Source organism: Sphaerodactylus townsendi, linkage group LG04 (assembly GCF_021028975.2).
Source record: "Sphaerodactylus townsendi isolate TG3544 linkage group LG04, MPM_Stown_v2.3, whole genome shotgun sequence".
Lineage (NCBI taxonomy): Eukaryota > Metazoa > Chordata > Lepidosauria > Squamata > Sphaerodactylidae > Sphaerodactylus > Sphaerodactylus townsendi.
The window spans coordinates 157372730-157388230 of NC_059428.1; the positions used below are offsets into that span (position 1 = coordinate 157372730).

The following is a 15501-nucleotide window of genomic DNA, read 5'->3' on the forward strand; positions in this document are numbered from 1 at the left end:
ACCTAGATGGGCGACTGGCCTGATCCAGCTGGGCTGTTCTTCAGTTCATTTAGTATCTCTCCTGCAAAAATCACAATTGTTATGGCATGAATTGTTCTTCCTCCTTGACTGTGTAAGGTTGTTGTAATCACCATTATTTCCTTGAAATGGTCAGTTGCACAAGATGTTAAATCTGTCTCCGCTCTAGCCCCCAAAACCTCTGTGGGCTTTTATCAAGTATTTATTTGACTCCTGTATATGAATCCTGTACAGGATGTCACAGCTATCTGAGGTCTGGAGAAGAGGCAGAAACTGTTTTGAACGTGGGCAGAGATAAGTATGGAGAGATAGCGGGCTGACAGTCCTCAATAGAGTTAGCTGCCTTTGAAGCTGCTTTCAGGCGAAGCGGGGGGGGGGGGGGGGGGGGACAACGGCAGGCCTCTGCATGGTCACTTTGAAGCTGCATTTGTGGTGGTGCCGCCCGCAGAGGAGACTGCTTGCTTCCGGTAAGCTCTTGTTTGTACATCTGTAAATAAATAATCGAGTACAGCAGCTCTATGAAATCTCCAATGTTGTTTTACCTAAAGGCCTCAGCGGGATTTCCCTTTCCCTCTTTGGGTGATGGTTAGAATGCTAACGCACATGTGTCTCGTTCTCGGCCCATTACATTTTTAGTCCACCTTTCTTCAGGGCAACATCTGTGGTTCCTCCTCCTTCTATTTTTATCCCACCCCCTATCCTGTGAGATTGGTTAGCCTGAGAAAGAACAACTGACTCAGAGTCATATCATAAGTTTTAAGTTTTACCCCCACTCGGAGCACCTTGGAAAGTTTTCTTCATCTTGTCCTCACAAACAACTCTGTGAGATCATTTAGGCTATATCGGATTGAACAACTGATGAATGAGCTTCACAGCCCAATCAGAATTTGCACTCTCGAGTCTCTCCTATCCTAGTTTCACCATCCAGCCACTATGCTGATGCTGATTTTACAAAACCTTCTCAGAGTGGGGAACTACTTGTGGCCGGACTGGAAAACTATTGTCAACTTGATCCAATGATTGCAACGTACAAAGTTCTTTGTGAATGCAATTCATTTAGAATTGCACAGGACTTAGGATGATTAATTCATAAGGCCGACTCGAGGGCCCCCGTGAAAGCGGTTGCCAAAATGTTCAGCGATTCTAGGAACGCCGGCCAAAAGGCAGAGTCTAAAGTGGGGGTAGCAGGACAGCTGACACCCGGAAAACTCCTATCTGTACAATAAAAGAAGTGGCCAAACTGTTTCAAACACAAGGTCACCCTTTCTTCTCAGAATAAATAGAAAGCAGGTTTGTACAAAAAATGCCAGCAATGCCAACTTGGCATTCTCTGCAAGAATGTCTCTGCGAGACAGAGGAAATGATCTATTTTGCCTTTAGGGATTCACAAATTCCACACAGGTCAAGCGTGGATGAAAAAGCAGACAGAAGAGAAGAGAATCTACAGCACAGCGAGAAATATTCAACTTTGCTCCTCCGCTGCCCCACAGAAGATACTCCTTTCATATCATAGGAAACATTTTAAAAAACTCTTAAAACTACTTTTATATTTTATACATCAAGAGCTTTATATATCAAAGCATCTGCTTGATACAGCAAAGAGATGAATTATATGTGCCTTGAAACAGAAAATGGGCATGGGGGGGGGGAAGACCCCCCACAGTTTAAAAATTCTAGGTCACCAAGATTTCTTATCTGTTCAGCCATGCAGAAGAACTTAAAACAGTCTTGTATGGAGCATCTTAATAAATTCTTCTGTTCTAGGAATAAACAAACGAGGCACGATTCCTTGACAGCCAGCACGGTGCTGTGGTTAAGAGTGTCACAGTAGGGTCTGGGAGACCCAGGTTCGAATCCTCCTATTGCCATGAAAGTCTGTCGCTCTTTCAGCAAAAGGAGAACCTACTCACAGGCTTGTCGTGAGGGTAAAATGGAGGAGAGGAGAACACTGTAAGCCCCTGCAGGTCTCCGTTGGGGAGAGAGGTGGGGAGTACATATGAAATAAATACACTGCAACATTCATACATAAAAAAGCCAGCTGAGTGTAGTGGTTAAAAGTATGACTCTCATCCGAGGAAACTGGGTTTTAATTTCCCACTTCTCCATGAAGTGCCACAGGCTCACAAAGGCTGTGCTGCCTAGAAGACCCCAATAAATGCAAATTCACTTGCAACTTAAGTGAAAGCTTAGAGCACAGAAGAAAAAGATTTTGGATTTGTACCCCCCTTTCTCTCCTGTGTGGAGACTCAAAGGGGCTTACAAACTCCTTTCCCTTTCCACTTCTCCCCAACAAACACTCTGTGAGATGGATGGGGCTGAGAGAGCTCCAAAGAACTGTGACTTGCCCAAGGTCACCCAGCGGGCATGTGTTGGAGTGCACAAGCTAATCTGGTTCACCAGACAAGCCTCCACAGCTCAAGTGGCAGAATCAAACCCAGTTCTCCAGATTAGAGTGCACTTGCTCTTAACCACTACACCATGCTGGCTTTCAGACGTCTTTCAAAGGAGACTCGAAAGATCCAAGGAACTGAGGCTGGCCGCTGGCTGCTCGCCAAGGTGGCTAAAGGGGAACCTTCCCAGCCAGAAGTAGTCTGGAGGCTACATTGGGGGCTCTGTCTTGATGGGCCACTGTGTGAGACGAGATGCTGGGCCAGACTAGTGGTTCTCCACCTTTTCCATCTTATGTCCCACCTGGGAGCGACCATGATAGAAACAAACGGGCCACTTTCCCCCTCAAGATGGACATTTGTAGCCTGATCCCATTATATGCCAGTCTTCAGCGTTTCACTCCAGATGTTAGTGGACTCATGTTCTTATCATCCCCTGCCAGCACGATGCTGGCAGGGGATGATGGGAACTGTAGTCCATAACATCTGGAGGGCTGCGAGTTTGACACCTGTGCATTAGAGCTTAGAAGCTAAGCCAGGCTGGCCATTGAATGAGAGACCGCCAAGGAAGACCGCCAGGGATGCTATTCAGAGAAAGGCCGGGGCAAACCTTTGGTTCTCCTGAGGTCCACATGTGAATCAGTTGTGCTTTGAGCAACTTGCATAGCCCACCAGGGGTAGGGAACCTGCGGCTCTCCAGATGTTCAGGAACTACAATTCCCATCAGCCTCTGTCAGCATGGCCAATTGGCCATGCTGGTAGGGGCTGATGGGAATTGTAGTTCCTGAACATCTGGAGAGCCGCAGGTTCCCTACCCCTGGCCCAGACAAAGCTGATGAGAGGTTGGAAACCCAGCGGGGTTGTTCATGGTTGGGATCTCATGGGGGGACCACTGAGGAGGACCAAAGCTGCTCTGCAGAGGAAGGAAATGGCAAACTACCTCTGCTCATCTTTGCCTGGAAACTGCACCAGGTGGCGCTTCGGGGGTGGGCGCCATGAATCCGTAGCGATACAACAGCATGCAGTGCACATATACACCCTGTGTGTGTACTAGGCATGTGCCCACACATCCAAAGTGCTGTCAAACTGCAGCTGAGGCATAACAACCCTATCCAAGAGATGTTCAGAGGTGGTGGTTTATTCCATTGCTGGTCTCTGCAAGGCAACAACGCCAGGCTTCCTCGGTGCTCTCCCATCTTCTCCAAATGTCAATCAGCTTCTGCGATCTGCGTGAGAGAAAGAGCGGGTTTCTGCAATCTCTCCCCCCCCCCCAACCGTTTCCCTCCTCACAACAACCCTGCGGAGTCGCCCGGGGCTGAGAGGGCGGGATCGCCCCAGGGGGATCTGACAGGGGAGAGACCCCGCTGGCGATGGGCCGGGGCCCGTTCGCGCGCCAAAACACAGCCCCCGGCGGACCCTGAGGGCCTCTCGCCGCCCTCAGGCGAGGCCTCTGCCCGGCCTGCGAGGCGCGGCGCCTGAGGGGGTCCTTCCCCCTCCTCAGCCCGGGCGGCGTCTCCCCCCTTTCTGCCCGGGCCGGGTCACATGAGAGGCGGGCGGGCCGAGGCGGCGGCGGCGGCGGCGGAGGAGGAGGAGGAGGAGGCAGAGCTCTGTGAGGAGAGAGGCGGGCCCGGCGCCGCGGAGGAGAAGGGACGGCAGCGGGCCGGAGTCGCCTTCGACAGCACCACCGGCGCCATGGACGAGGAAGGCGGCGGCGGCGGCGGCAGCGGTGAGCCGGCCGGGGCTGAGGGCCAGGAGGAGACCGGTGGGGTGGCCGGGGAGACCCTGGGAAGGGAGCCCAGGGGGACGGGGAAGCCGACAGCTGCTGGGCTCTGTGTGTGCGTGCGTGTGGCGAGAGTGCCCCTGAGCGCGTGCAGAGTTCTCCCCTCCACCACCGCCCCATCCCCTCCTTGCCCACTTTCTCCCTCCAACATGGCCCGGCCCAGGACAGCTCTTCTTTTTCCTCCCGAGTTTTGTTTTTGTTTTTTCAGGACCATGTGTCTAGATGTTTGGGCAAACATACTTTCTTCTTCCTCTTTCTCTCTTCCTCCTTCCTTCTTTCTTTCTCCTCCTCCTTTCTTCTCTTCCCTTTTACTCTCTCTTTCTCTTTTCCTCTTTTCTTTCTTTCTTTCTTTCTTTCTTTCTTTCTTTCTTTCTTTCTTTCTTTCTTTCTTTCTTTCTTTCTTTCTTTCGCCTTTACTTGGCATAAAATGTTTGGAAATATACTTTTGTGGGGTCTTTTGTAAACATTGTGGGTTGCAAAAGTGGGAGCATCTTTCTGCCCTTTTGGTGAAACTGGGAAACTTTGGTGTTTCAAGGCAGCCGGAAAGTCTGCCTGGAGATGTTGCGGATGCTGAAGATCCGGCACTTTTGGGATTATTATTGTCAAGTTTTTGCAGACTTCTCGACTGACTGACAGCCTAGAAGATTCTCAGAGTGTATTGAGCGTGTTTAAAATCCCACCTTTCTTCTGAAAAGCCTACGTTCTTCTCGCCCCTCCTCCTTTTTTTATCTTCACCAACAACCCTGTGAGGTAGGTCAGGTTGAGAGGGACTGGCGTGTGGTCTCCCGGTGGGACTCGCAGCAAATGGGTGCTTGAGCCTGGATCTGTCCAGTCCTAGATCGATGCTGCAACCATTACGCTTGCAGTGTTTGGAAATATTTTAAATGCTCGATGCTAAGCAACTAATACTCTGGGGTGTGGTGGGGTTTCCGGGCTGTTTGGCCCTATTCCAATAGCGTTTTCTCCTGACGTTTCGCCTGCATCTGTGTCTGGCATCTTCAGAGGATCTGATGGTAGTAAAGCAAGTGGAGTATATATACCTGTTGGTAGCAAAGCAACTAATACTCTTTTGCTTTTGGAGGGGTTTTTAATTGTGTGTTCCTGTTGTGGGCACTCCCCGCTCCCTGCCTCTAAACCCCTGAACAAATCAATCTTCGGGGCTAACAGTTGTTCACTTCCCATGCGCCCTCGAAGCGCATTTGAACTGAATGGGGATCAAAGCTGCGCTGCTTGGGGACCTCCCACCCAGCACAGTGCCGAGCTTCGACACTCTTTTGGAGAACGGTCAAGGGGTTTTGTCCCGTCCTGTCCTTGGTCCTGTTTCGGGCACGTTCCGTGAGCATGAGGTCACGCCCGTGGGCTCCACGTACTAGCCTGTTTCCTTTTGTGCTCTTGCCAGCGCTAATGAGGATTGGAGTCCTCACTGTGCCAGCTGAAATCAGGTTGGTTTTTTTTTAACAAAGCCATGAAAGAGACCATGAACGGACGGCCTGCTGGACTGACAGATGAAAAAGCGATCTTATGTGCCTTGTGCCCTCTCGGATGATACAGGTCAAGACAGCTGGCCTTAGCTGCTCCAGTTTTCTTCTGTTGTGTTTTTGTTCAGCACAGGATTTAGCCAAATGCCACAATCTGAATGGGGGTGTGTGTGTGCGTTTCTGAATGGATTGTGCAACACGAAACAAGTTCCACCCTCTCCGTCACAGACGCAACAAGATTTTTCTCTACAGTTCCCTGAATGTATCCCTTTATGTGACTGACGGAACATACAATTGTGTAGAACTGACCTGTTGCCCCTTGGACGGCACAACACTGGCTTTTTCTTGTTGGCACGGGTCACTTCACCCTCGCTTGATTCCGGTGGTGCCCCTAAACAACCCCCTTCCCCAAATTGTGCCCTTCTTATTCCCCACTCTTCGGGACATAACTCCTGACTTTTGTGGCTGTTTCTTAACAGGCCTCCCCATTCATGCGCTTTCTTTTCCCGGCCCCCCGCACCACCGCCTACGAATTGCTTGCTTACATATTTATCAGTGCCTTTCAAGATGGGGGAAACTGAGAGGGAGACAGGAGTATAATGCTTTAACACTGAGTAATTTTCAGACCGCTTTATAAAGGATAGTGTTTGTTGCCAGTGGAGCACGGTCGATCTCCCTGCCAGTGCAACTGAGAGCATTGCCCGCAATTGCTAATTCTGACTTACGGATGTTGTTCTTACTAGAATGGCTTCATTCGCTGTGGAAGACAATACAGAACTTTATACTGTGGGGTATACTCCAGTGCATGAATCTCCCTTCCCCTAAACTCCCCCTAAAAGGTCAACTGTTTCTGGAAGACGAAAAATGAATGCATAGTGTTCAGGGGCTGTGTAGATGGTAAGAAAATCAACTTATTAATGTAAGATGAGGCCTAGTCATAAAGGGGGCTTGGGAAGACAGATAGTCTTCAGAATACGAGAGGGCATGGAGGAGGGTTGGGGAATACAGTGGAGTCTTTCAAAAGATAGATTCATGTCAGTGGTGTTAGTGTGGGCGGCAAATTGTTAGTTGCTCTTTGGTGACACTGTGAAATTGTTGTGTGTTTCCTATGCTGCTGCCTCTCCGCTTGTCTGAAGTCCTACATATACTTTACAGAAAAGAAGGCGATTCTCTTCCACACAGTTGAAATGTGCTACCCTTGCTTAGATACTGCAATTAATGCAGTTGGTTCCTCCACTTTCTGAACAAAGATGTGCAGTTTCCATAGACAGTTTCTTCAGTGTTTGTAAATGCACATCTTACAAAGCCAGGATGTGGCCGTCGCAGCTTTTTGGTACAGGTTGTTTGACTGTTTCAGGATGTTTTGTTGCATGAAGCACCCCCCATAACTTGTCGAGAGCCAGTGTGGTGTAGTGGTTAACAGCAGATGCACTCTAATCTGGAGGGACCAGGTTTGATTCCCCGCTCTGCCACTTGAGCTGTGGAAGCTTATCTGGTGAACTAGATCAGCTTGTGTACAACAACACATGCCAGCTGGGTGACCTTGGGCTAGTCACAGTTCTTCAGAGCTCTCTCAGCTCCACCTGCCTCACAGGGTGTTTGTTGTGAGGGGGGAAGGGAAAGGAATTTGTAAGCCCCTTTGAGTCTTCTTACAGGAGAGAAAGGGGAGATATAAATCCAACTCTTCTCCTCCTCCTCCTCCTCTTCTTCCAGTGTGACTGTGAGAAAAGCGATTGGTTTTGTTTCGGCTCCTGGGTGTGGGTGAAGTTTTTGTGGGCTTCCAAGGTCATGGATGATAAAGTGACTTCAGCAATTTCAGTACGAAGCTTTTAATCTTGCAAGTCTTTAGAATAAACCAGAAGTCTTGGGTCAGGGTTGCTGAATGCATTTAAAGGCCTGGTTGCAAGATGAATGAGCAGGCAAAGGTTGTGTTGCGATCGCTTGCGCCAGAGTCGGAAGCTACAGCTACCAAACCTGGTGGGTGTGGTGTGTTTATCTTGACAAAGAGGGGAGAATGCCAGGGTGAATCAGTGATAGAAAGACATTCTTTAAACAGGCACTACTATCATTAACATTTCTCAACCATTATTTCATGACCTTTGTAGTCATCATTAAGTATTATTCTATGACTGAAAAAAGAACATTTGAGCACACATTTTTGGTGTGTCCTGTTAGTCACAGAATGGACACCAGAGAGGGGGAGAGAGAAATATAGAACAAGCATCCTTCAAATGGGCAAAGTTGGACTTTTCATAATGAAAACTAATTTCAGTGTGATACAGCGTATATTTACAAATCATTGGTTTATTTAGAAGAAGAGTTTGGATTTATATCCCCCCCCTTTCTCTCCTGTAAGGAGGGGCTAACAATCTCCTTTCTCTTCCCCCCTCAAAACAAACACCCTGTGAGATGGGTGGTGCTGAGAGAGCTCCGAAGAACTGTGACTAGCCCAAGGTCACCCAGATGGCATGTGTTGGAGTGCTCAAGCTAATTTAGTTCACCAGATAAGCCTCCACAGCTCAAGCGACAGAGTGGGGAATCAGACCCAGTTCTCCAGATTAGAGTGCGCCTGCTCTTAACCACTACCTTTCTCCCCAGTGGAGGACCCAAAGTACTTTACAGCATTTTCCCCTCCTGCATTTTATCCTCACAACCATCTTATGAGGAAGGTCAGACTGAGTGTGTGTAGCGACCCCAGACAACCCAGCGAGCTTCCTTGAAAGAGTGAGGATTCAAACCTGGGTCTGAGAGGTTCCCTGTTCAATTAGCTTATCTAGTATAAATAAATAAGTGGTTGCATATTTAATTAGCTTATCTAGTCTTTTCCCTTCTGTCTCTCAGGATGGCCTGTTGATACTGTCTTTTGTTAGTTATGAATGATAACATCATAGGGTGTCACTGGAGCCCGCTTCCCATTTTTGAAGCCCCTCTCCCAGAGTTTGAACCTGAACCTATTGTGCTTTGATATGAACGAACGGGACAGTCACAAAGTGTCCACGACAAATCAAGTAAATGCAAACGTAAGAAACAATCTAAGCAGCAGTTACACCTGTCATTCTCTTCTTCAGTTTTCGAGCTACTGCGGTTGTATGTACGTTGTACCTTCATCTGTTCCGTTGCGGAAAGATCTCTAGAAAGTTTGGAAAAGGGAACCAAGAGTCTAGTTCACTAAGGAGTGAGACAGTGAACTTAGAATCAGCCAGTTCAACCTCTGGCAGGGCTTTGCAGTGTCTGAAGGAAACGTAATTTCCCTCTACAAATGTTTCCATTGTAAACAAACTTTACAAGCTGAACATCTGTGCAAGTTGTTATGGATCTAGCTGGTAGCAGTTTCTGTTAGATCCCAAAAAAAGGCGGGGGGGGGGAGGTTTCTGTCTGTTGAAGAATATTCTTTATTTTGATTAATGGGTTTAAAGTGCCATGTAAGAATGAAGAATTTCTAAGTGATATTTCTTAAAAAGAAGGATGCATTGAGTCTCCTCTTGGAGATGTTTCAATGGTAGGAAGCATGGACATTTTATTGTGGTTTCTTTCATGTCAAAATTAGAACGCTAAGTTTGCATTTTCAGCCTCACTTTGGAGTCAAGGTTTTTGTTATCTCATTTTCCTTCTCATGCCTGCTTTCCTTATCTCTCTCTCTGCATTTTTAAATAAGTGTGCCGTGTTTTCGTTCTGTAGATCAGAGGTTCTCGAGCTTAGTTGCACTGACTTACAAAACAACAACACAAAGCCAAATCACACTGGGAGTAGCCTTTCCTGCAGCTGGGAAGAAAGTTTTCCGCCACTTCCCTCCGCTCAAAGGAAATGAAAATCCAAACGATTTCCATTTTCGTCCTTCATTTACAATGCGAAGATGGAGTCTATGTAAATTCAACCTCGTTATGCTGATTGTTGATGAATGGCGACTAAATGTGTAGTTTTCTTCTTTTCTGGTATCCCTGCAAGTGATACCAGCGCACTGCTTGTTATTCATAGTGCTCTTAAACACGGGACAACTTCAGAGAGTGTCTTAAGAACATAAGAAAGAGCCTGCTGGATCAGACCAGAGTCTATCTAGTCCAGCACTCTGCTACTCGCAGTGGCCCACCAGGTGCCTTTGGGAGCTCACAGGCAGGAGGTGAAAGCAATGGCCTCCTGCTGCTGCTGCTCCTGAGCACCTGGTCTGCTAAGGCATTTGCCATCTCAGATCAAGGAGGATCAAGATTGGTAGCCATAGATCAACTTCTCCTCCATAGATCTGTCCAAGCCCCTTTGAAAGCTATCCAGGCCATCACCACCTCCTGTGGCAGCATATTCCAAGTCTTAGAGAAAGTATGCCAGGATTTCAGACACCCAGATCTCTGTACATGTGTGCGCTGTCAGACTTGTCTGTTTCTGTGGGAGAATATTGGCATGTCGAGAGGCACTGTGTTTATACTGTTTGCATTCTTGCAATGTCAGGTATACACAAGCAGGCCAATCCCAGAGATCTGTCTTTCGTACAGGATTAATTTTGCATTCTGCTGGACCAGCGAATGTGTGTTCTGCAGGTGGTGCCTTCTGGCTGGGTTTTGCGTCGGATTTCTTGCAAAACGAAAATGAATATTCGGTGGAAATAGGAAAACAGAAAAGAATATATTAAAATACAGTTAAATGACCCAATGCTGGCATGAATTTTTGGTAGGGCCAGCCCAATTGGATTAGATCTCAGAAACAAAAGGAGCGGGTGTCAACCTTGGTTAGTACTTAGATGGGAGACCACCAAGGAAATCCTGGAAAACTATGCAGAGATAGACAGTGGCAAACCATCTCTGAACATCTCTTTCACCTTGAAAACCCTCTGGCGTCACCATAAATCGGCTGCGACTTGACAGGAAAAAATGGCCAATGTTTGACCACTGGGCCCTGAATATGTAAATAGCCACTTATTTGGTTTCCTTTCAATGACCGAATAATTGCCTGAAGGCAAACCAACGTAACTGTCCAAAAAAAGGTGATTATTTTCTGTTTTAGAATAGAAATGCCTTCTATATAGGTTTAGAAAGGGTTGTGAACTCTTGGAAGATTCTTGGTGTAAGACTTTAGTGGAAGTCATGTGTTTAAAACGACATTATACATGACTCTACCAAGTTCTTAGTTCCTGTACAGAGTTTTATCTCATATATGTCACTGAAATTTGCTTTCATGTAACAGTATCAGGGTTGAAATGCCAATGTGTTGTTTCATCTTCTGTGTTCTAGTTACAAAGGATCTTTACAGTGAACTAACTCTTAAGAGGCCGATTCCTCTATTGATTACCTTCGCTAGAAATTTCCATCTTTTCCTGTAGATCTGTGCCTTGGTACTGCTAACTGAGATTCTGGCTCTCACTGTGTCTTTTGATAGTGGGCTATATATTGGGTTAAAATGGCGAGAGTTTTGTGTGGTCCGAAGGGCGCTCTTCTGAAATAAAGCAGGGACTCTTCTTGAATACCAATTCACGGCATAATACTTCTTCAGTTTTCCCTTATATCACCAAAGCTTCATTTATAGCTCCCCTCCCATAGAGCTGACCCTGCAGCTGGTTCATAATCTCTTTTTAAAATCTGCTTATGAATGAGCCGTATTATCAGGACTTTTCCAGTATTTTTCCTACCAAGAATTGTTTTCTGTTCTTAATTCCCTCCACCCTTTATTTTTAAGATGAACGTTGTTAATGCGGGGAGGGAAAGTCACAAAGGCTCCAGCTGAGACAAGACAGCTTCTGTAGTCCCAAAAATGTGTCTTATCAGCCCTGATTTGGGGAGTGACTCTTTGGAATGGGAGAAATAATCTTTGGCTCTTCCAGTTCTTTGTGAATGCCAATCATGGTGATATTTATGTGGCTTGGGCGTGTGTCCATTCAGACATGTGCCACTAGCTCCAATCCATAGTGATGGGGTAGTAATTGCAACTTTCACTGTTTAATTTCTTGAGAGTCAGCGTGGTGTCGTGGTTAAAAGCAGGCGGATTCTAATCTGGAGAACTGGGTTTGATTTCCCGCTCCTCCCCCTGAGTGACAGAGGCTTATCTGATGAACCAGATGTGTTTCCGCACTCCTACATTCCTGCTGGGTGACCTTGGGCTAATCACAGTTCCCTCAGAACTCTCTCAGCCCCCACCTACCTTACAAGGTGTCTGTTGTGGAGGAAGGAAGGGAAAGGAGCTTGTAAGCTACCTTGAGTCTCCTTACAGGAGAGAAAGGTGTATAAATCAAAATCCCTACTCTTCCTCTTCTTCTCCTTCTCCTCCTCCTCCCCCCCTCCCCCACCCAGAAAGGCCATGTTATAAATGTTTAGATTTCTAAAAAACAGCTTTGAAGGAAACAAAGGCCAACATTTTGCAGTGACTTACATGTGTGAAATCTGTGCTCTGGAGGTGTCAGAGTTCTAAGACTGCGTGGGACTTTGTTCTGTGGAACTGCTGATGTTCACTGATCAGCATGTATCCAGGTGTCTTTCTAAACTGTGCTTATCCTGCTATACTTGAGTGTATGGTATAGTAAGAGGAAGGTATGTGGGTATACTGGTTACAGATGATCAATATTTAGCAGCTGCCTGAGTCAGAGTCAACCATAAATGCTTGTCTGGAATTCCTGGAGGCAGGATAATTGGGTAATTGGAGCCTTATGTAAAACGCACCCTCTGGATCAAGGACAAGTTTGTATCGGCGGCTTAAACTTTTGAGCATGTTCTACTTTTGGGCAGCATGGACTTTCTCTTGTTCAGACTTTCTACGGCATTTGTTATTAATCTGTACACACCGTTCTTACTTCACTTAGAGGCTGACCGTGTGCTTGAATCCAGCAGATGCTTTGTTTAAAAAAATAATAACTTGGTTCTGCAAACCTTTGGACTACAGTGTTTCCTGTTACGGGTTTCAGACCCACACAGTTTGCTAGAAAGCCATGTGTTTTTCGTAGTCCTCTGAGATTTATACAGAGGAGGAAATGGCTTGACCCATTCGGTTGCTATGAAGTGAAAACATTCCTGTTTGTTTTTTTCGGTGAACATCTGTGTTGCATTTATTTAATTCCTTTTTGGAGGTTCCTAAAACCTATAGTACAAACATTCCAGAGTTTGTTAAACATATCCACAGGCTTCACTGCAGCAGATCTTTAAAGTCATATTAAACTATCTCTTTAGTTATTTACTTCATTAATATCCAAGCTTACTTCTCAGTGGGGACCTAAAGGGGCTTTACATTGTATGCATCTACTCCATTTTATCCTTACAATAACCCTGTGAGATAGGTGGGCTGAGAGTGCATGACAGGTCTGAGCTTTTATTTTATATATATATACTTTCTCCATCCCTGTGTAAGGTCAGCCTCCTGAAGTTTTGAAAGTGGCTCCCACAACTGTGGCATCTAAGAATTTTAAATACTACGGAGTTTCAAACCACAATGAAAAACAGACACTTTTGTGTGTAGCTCTTTGGTGCATGGCTCCTCTGACTTGAAGACTTGCAATACTACTGTGGTTTCCTAGCAACAGCTACTGAGGGCATTTGTTTCTTAAATCTGCCTGCCTCACAAGGTGTGGGGAGAGGAAGAGAAGGTGAACTACTTTGAGACTCCTTAAGGTTGGGGAAAGTGCTACTTCTGTTGTTTGGGGGAGAACCCCTCAATGTATTATTATTCTTAGATTTCAGATTTTTTTCTGCAAACCTGGGGCATTTTTCAAGTTTATAGAAAGATCGGTCTTGCCTGATCTTTGCTGCATCAGGTTTACGGAAAGGTTGGTCTTGTCGGATCTTTGGCTTTAAGTATCCGCAGATTTGGCCTGTTTGAGAATTTGATGTATTGATTTATAAACAGCTGTGTTTTCATCATGCCTTTGTTTAGTCTCCAGAACTTAATCTTCTCATGTTTACAACTAATGTGATTCAGTAGCACCCTGCAGGCTGTAGGCCACGCAAGCTTTCTGTAACAAATTAATTAAGATGTATTTGATGCTCTCACTCATGAATCAAGAACTGAGCGACAGTTTGTTGGATGCAGGGTGAAAAATGTTGCTAGTAAGGACAGTTTTTGTATACCAGGATTCCGTCTGTTGAAAGGACAAATTACTCATCAGTGTTACGGTGAGAGGGCTTTGAAAACACTTAGATATAATTAATCTCATTCTCTGTCTGAGAATATCAGAACATTAACTTTCTGCAAAACTTTTAATGTGAAGGTAAATATGTCTTTCTTACTTATTCACGGTCTGTTGCATCCTCCAGGTATTTCCTTTCAAATGTTTTAGCGGCAAGGGAATGGCTTGTACATCTAGAAACCTATTTTTCCTTTTTGTAATTCCCAGTGCTGCAGCTTTGTAAGAAGCAGCCAGCCAGGTTTAAAAAGCCATCAAACTTGTTTCGGTTTAGAGTTGCAGGTATGATCCTTGGGCCTCGCTGTGGGTCACTTCTTGATATCTGCTCCACAAACCCAGTTTTGCTCTTGATGGCAGTTGTTAGTACAGTATTGTGTGGCTGGCTCAATTGTCCCAGCTTCTGTGCCCCATCTGTAAAATAGGTCACCTTTAGGTGTGAATCGCAGTGTGGTTTTCACGACAGACGTCAACTCTCAGAAGACACTACTAATTAAAAGAACAGTATAAACTTGTAGAATCATAGAGTTGGAAAAGACCCCAAGGGCCAACAAGTCCAACCTCCTGCAATGCAGGAACACACAATCAAAGCACTCCTGACAGATGGCCATCCAGCGTCTCTTTAGAAACCTCCCAAGAAGGAGACTCCACAAGTCTACGAGGTAGTGCATTCCACTGTCAAACAGCCCTTACGGTCAGGAAGTTTTTCCTGATGTTTAGGTGGAATCTCTTTTCCTTCACCTTGAACCCATTACTGCTGGTCCTAGTCTCTGGAGCAGTAGAAGACAAGCTTGCTCCCTCCCCAACATGACATCCCTTCCAATATCTAAACATGGCTATCATGTCCCCTCTGAACCTTCTCTTCACCAAACAAAACATCCCCAGCTCCCTAAGTCTCTCCTCGTAGGGCATGGATTCCAGACCTTTGACCATTCTGATTGCCCTCCTCCGGACCCGTTCCAGCTTGTCAATATCCTTCCTGATTTGCGGTGCCCAGTACTGCATACAGTATTCCAGGTGAGGTCTAACCAATGCAGAATAGAGAGGTCCAATTTGCAAAGCCTATAGAATCTTAGCTGGTCTGAACACTCCCCTGCTGATTGAGATGTGAATTCTATGCGTTAGAGCAATGCCCTGTTTCAGAGTACTTATAGTCAAATATCATGTTTAGATTCAGCAACACTGCAGTACATTCTAGGAGTCCCAATCATGTCTTGTATATTTTGCTGTCAGTCTTTGCATGTATTTTCTCCTTGGAGCCAACAGTCTGTTTCCTCATTCCAACAGGCACCTCAGTTGACTTTTGCTAGCAGGATTGCATGCTGTATCCCAAGTCTCAACGTTCTGAAGAACTGTGCATTCATACAGATGGTTGTGTGATATTATAGCATAGAAAAACTGGTGTGTTGATTCCTTTTTTAGATACCTGTTAGGCCCCAAGAGAGAGACAGGGCCACCCACGCAGCCAAGGAAATCGAGAATATCTAAGAGATGTTTGGAACTGAGATATCGACCTTGTCTCTATAAAGAAGAGACTTTATTCTAGTAGACACATTTGTGTGATCTTGCCCTCGCTGTCTGAGAAAAGCATTATGTCATTCAGGCTTGCCAAAATGAAGCAAGAGACCTTTTGTGAAAGCATAGCTAGGAAAGGCGTAAAATATATGGTGCCTGTTATACAGCTTGCTTTAGAAGAAGTTGTGGCTACTGCTTGGCTGTTTCATAGCAACAGATACAAGGGGATAAGAG

At 45.9% G+C, this 15501-nt stretch overlaps 1 protein-coding gene across 1 annotated transcript in view; it reads left to right on the forward strand.

Annotated features, from left to right (window-relative positions):
- Positions 1-3973: 3973 nt before the first annotated feature.
- CYTH3 (cytohesin 3) overlaps positions 3974-15501 on the forward strand; it is a 60977-nt gene continuing 49449 nt past the window's right edge. The window contains exon 1 of the mRNA XM_048493637.1: positions 3974-4131. Coding sequence (XP_048349594.1) covers positions 4098-4131 — 34 coding nt within the window. The 5' untranslated portion in view covers positions 3974-4097. The remainder of the gene's footprint in view (positions 4132-15501) is intronic.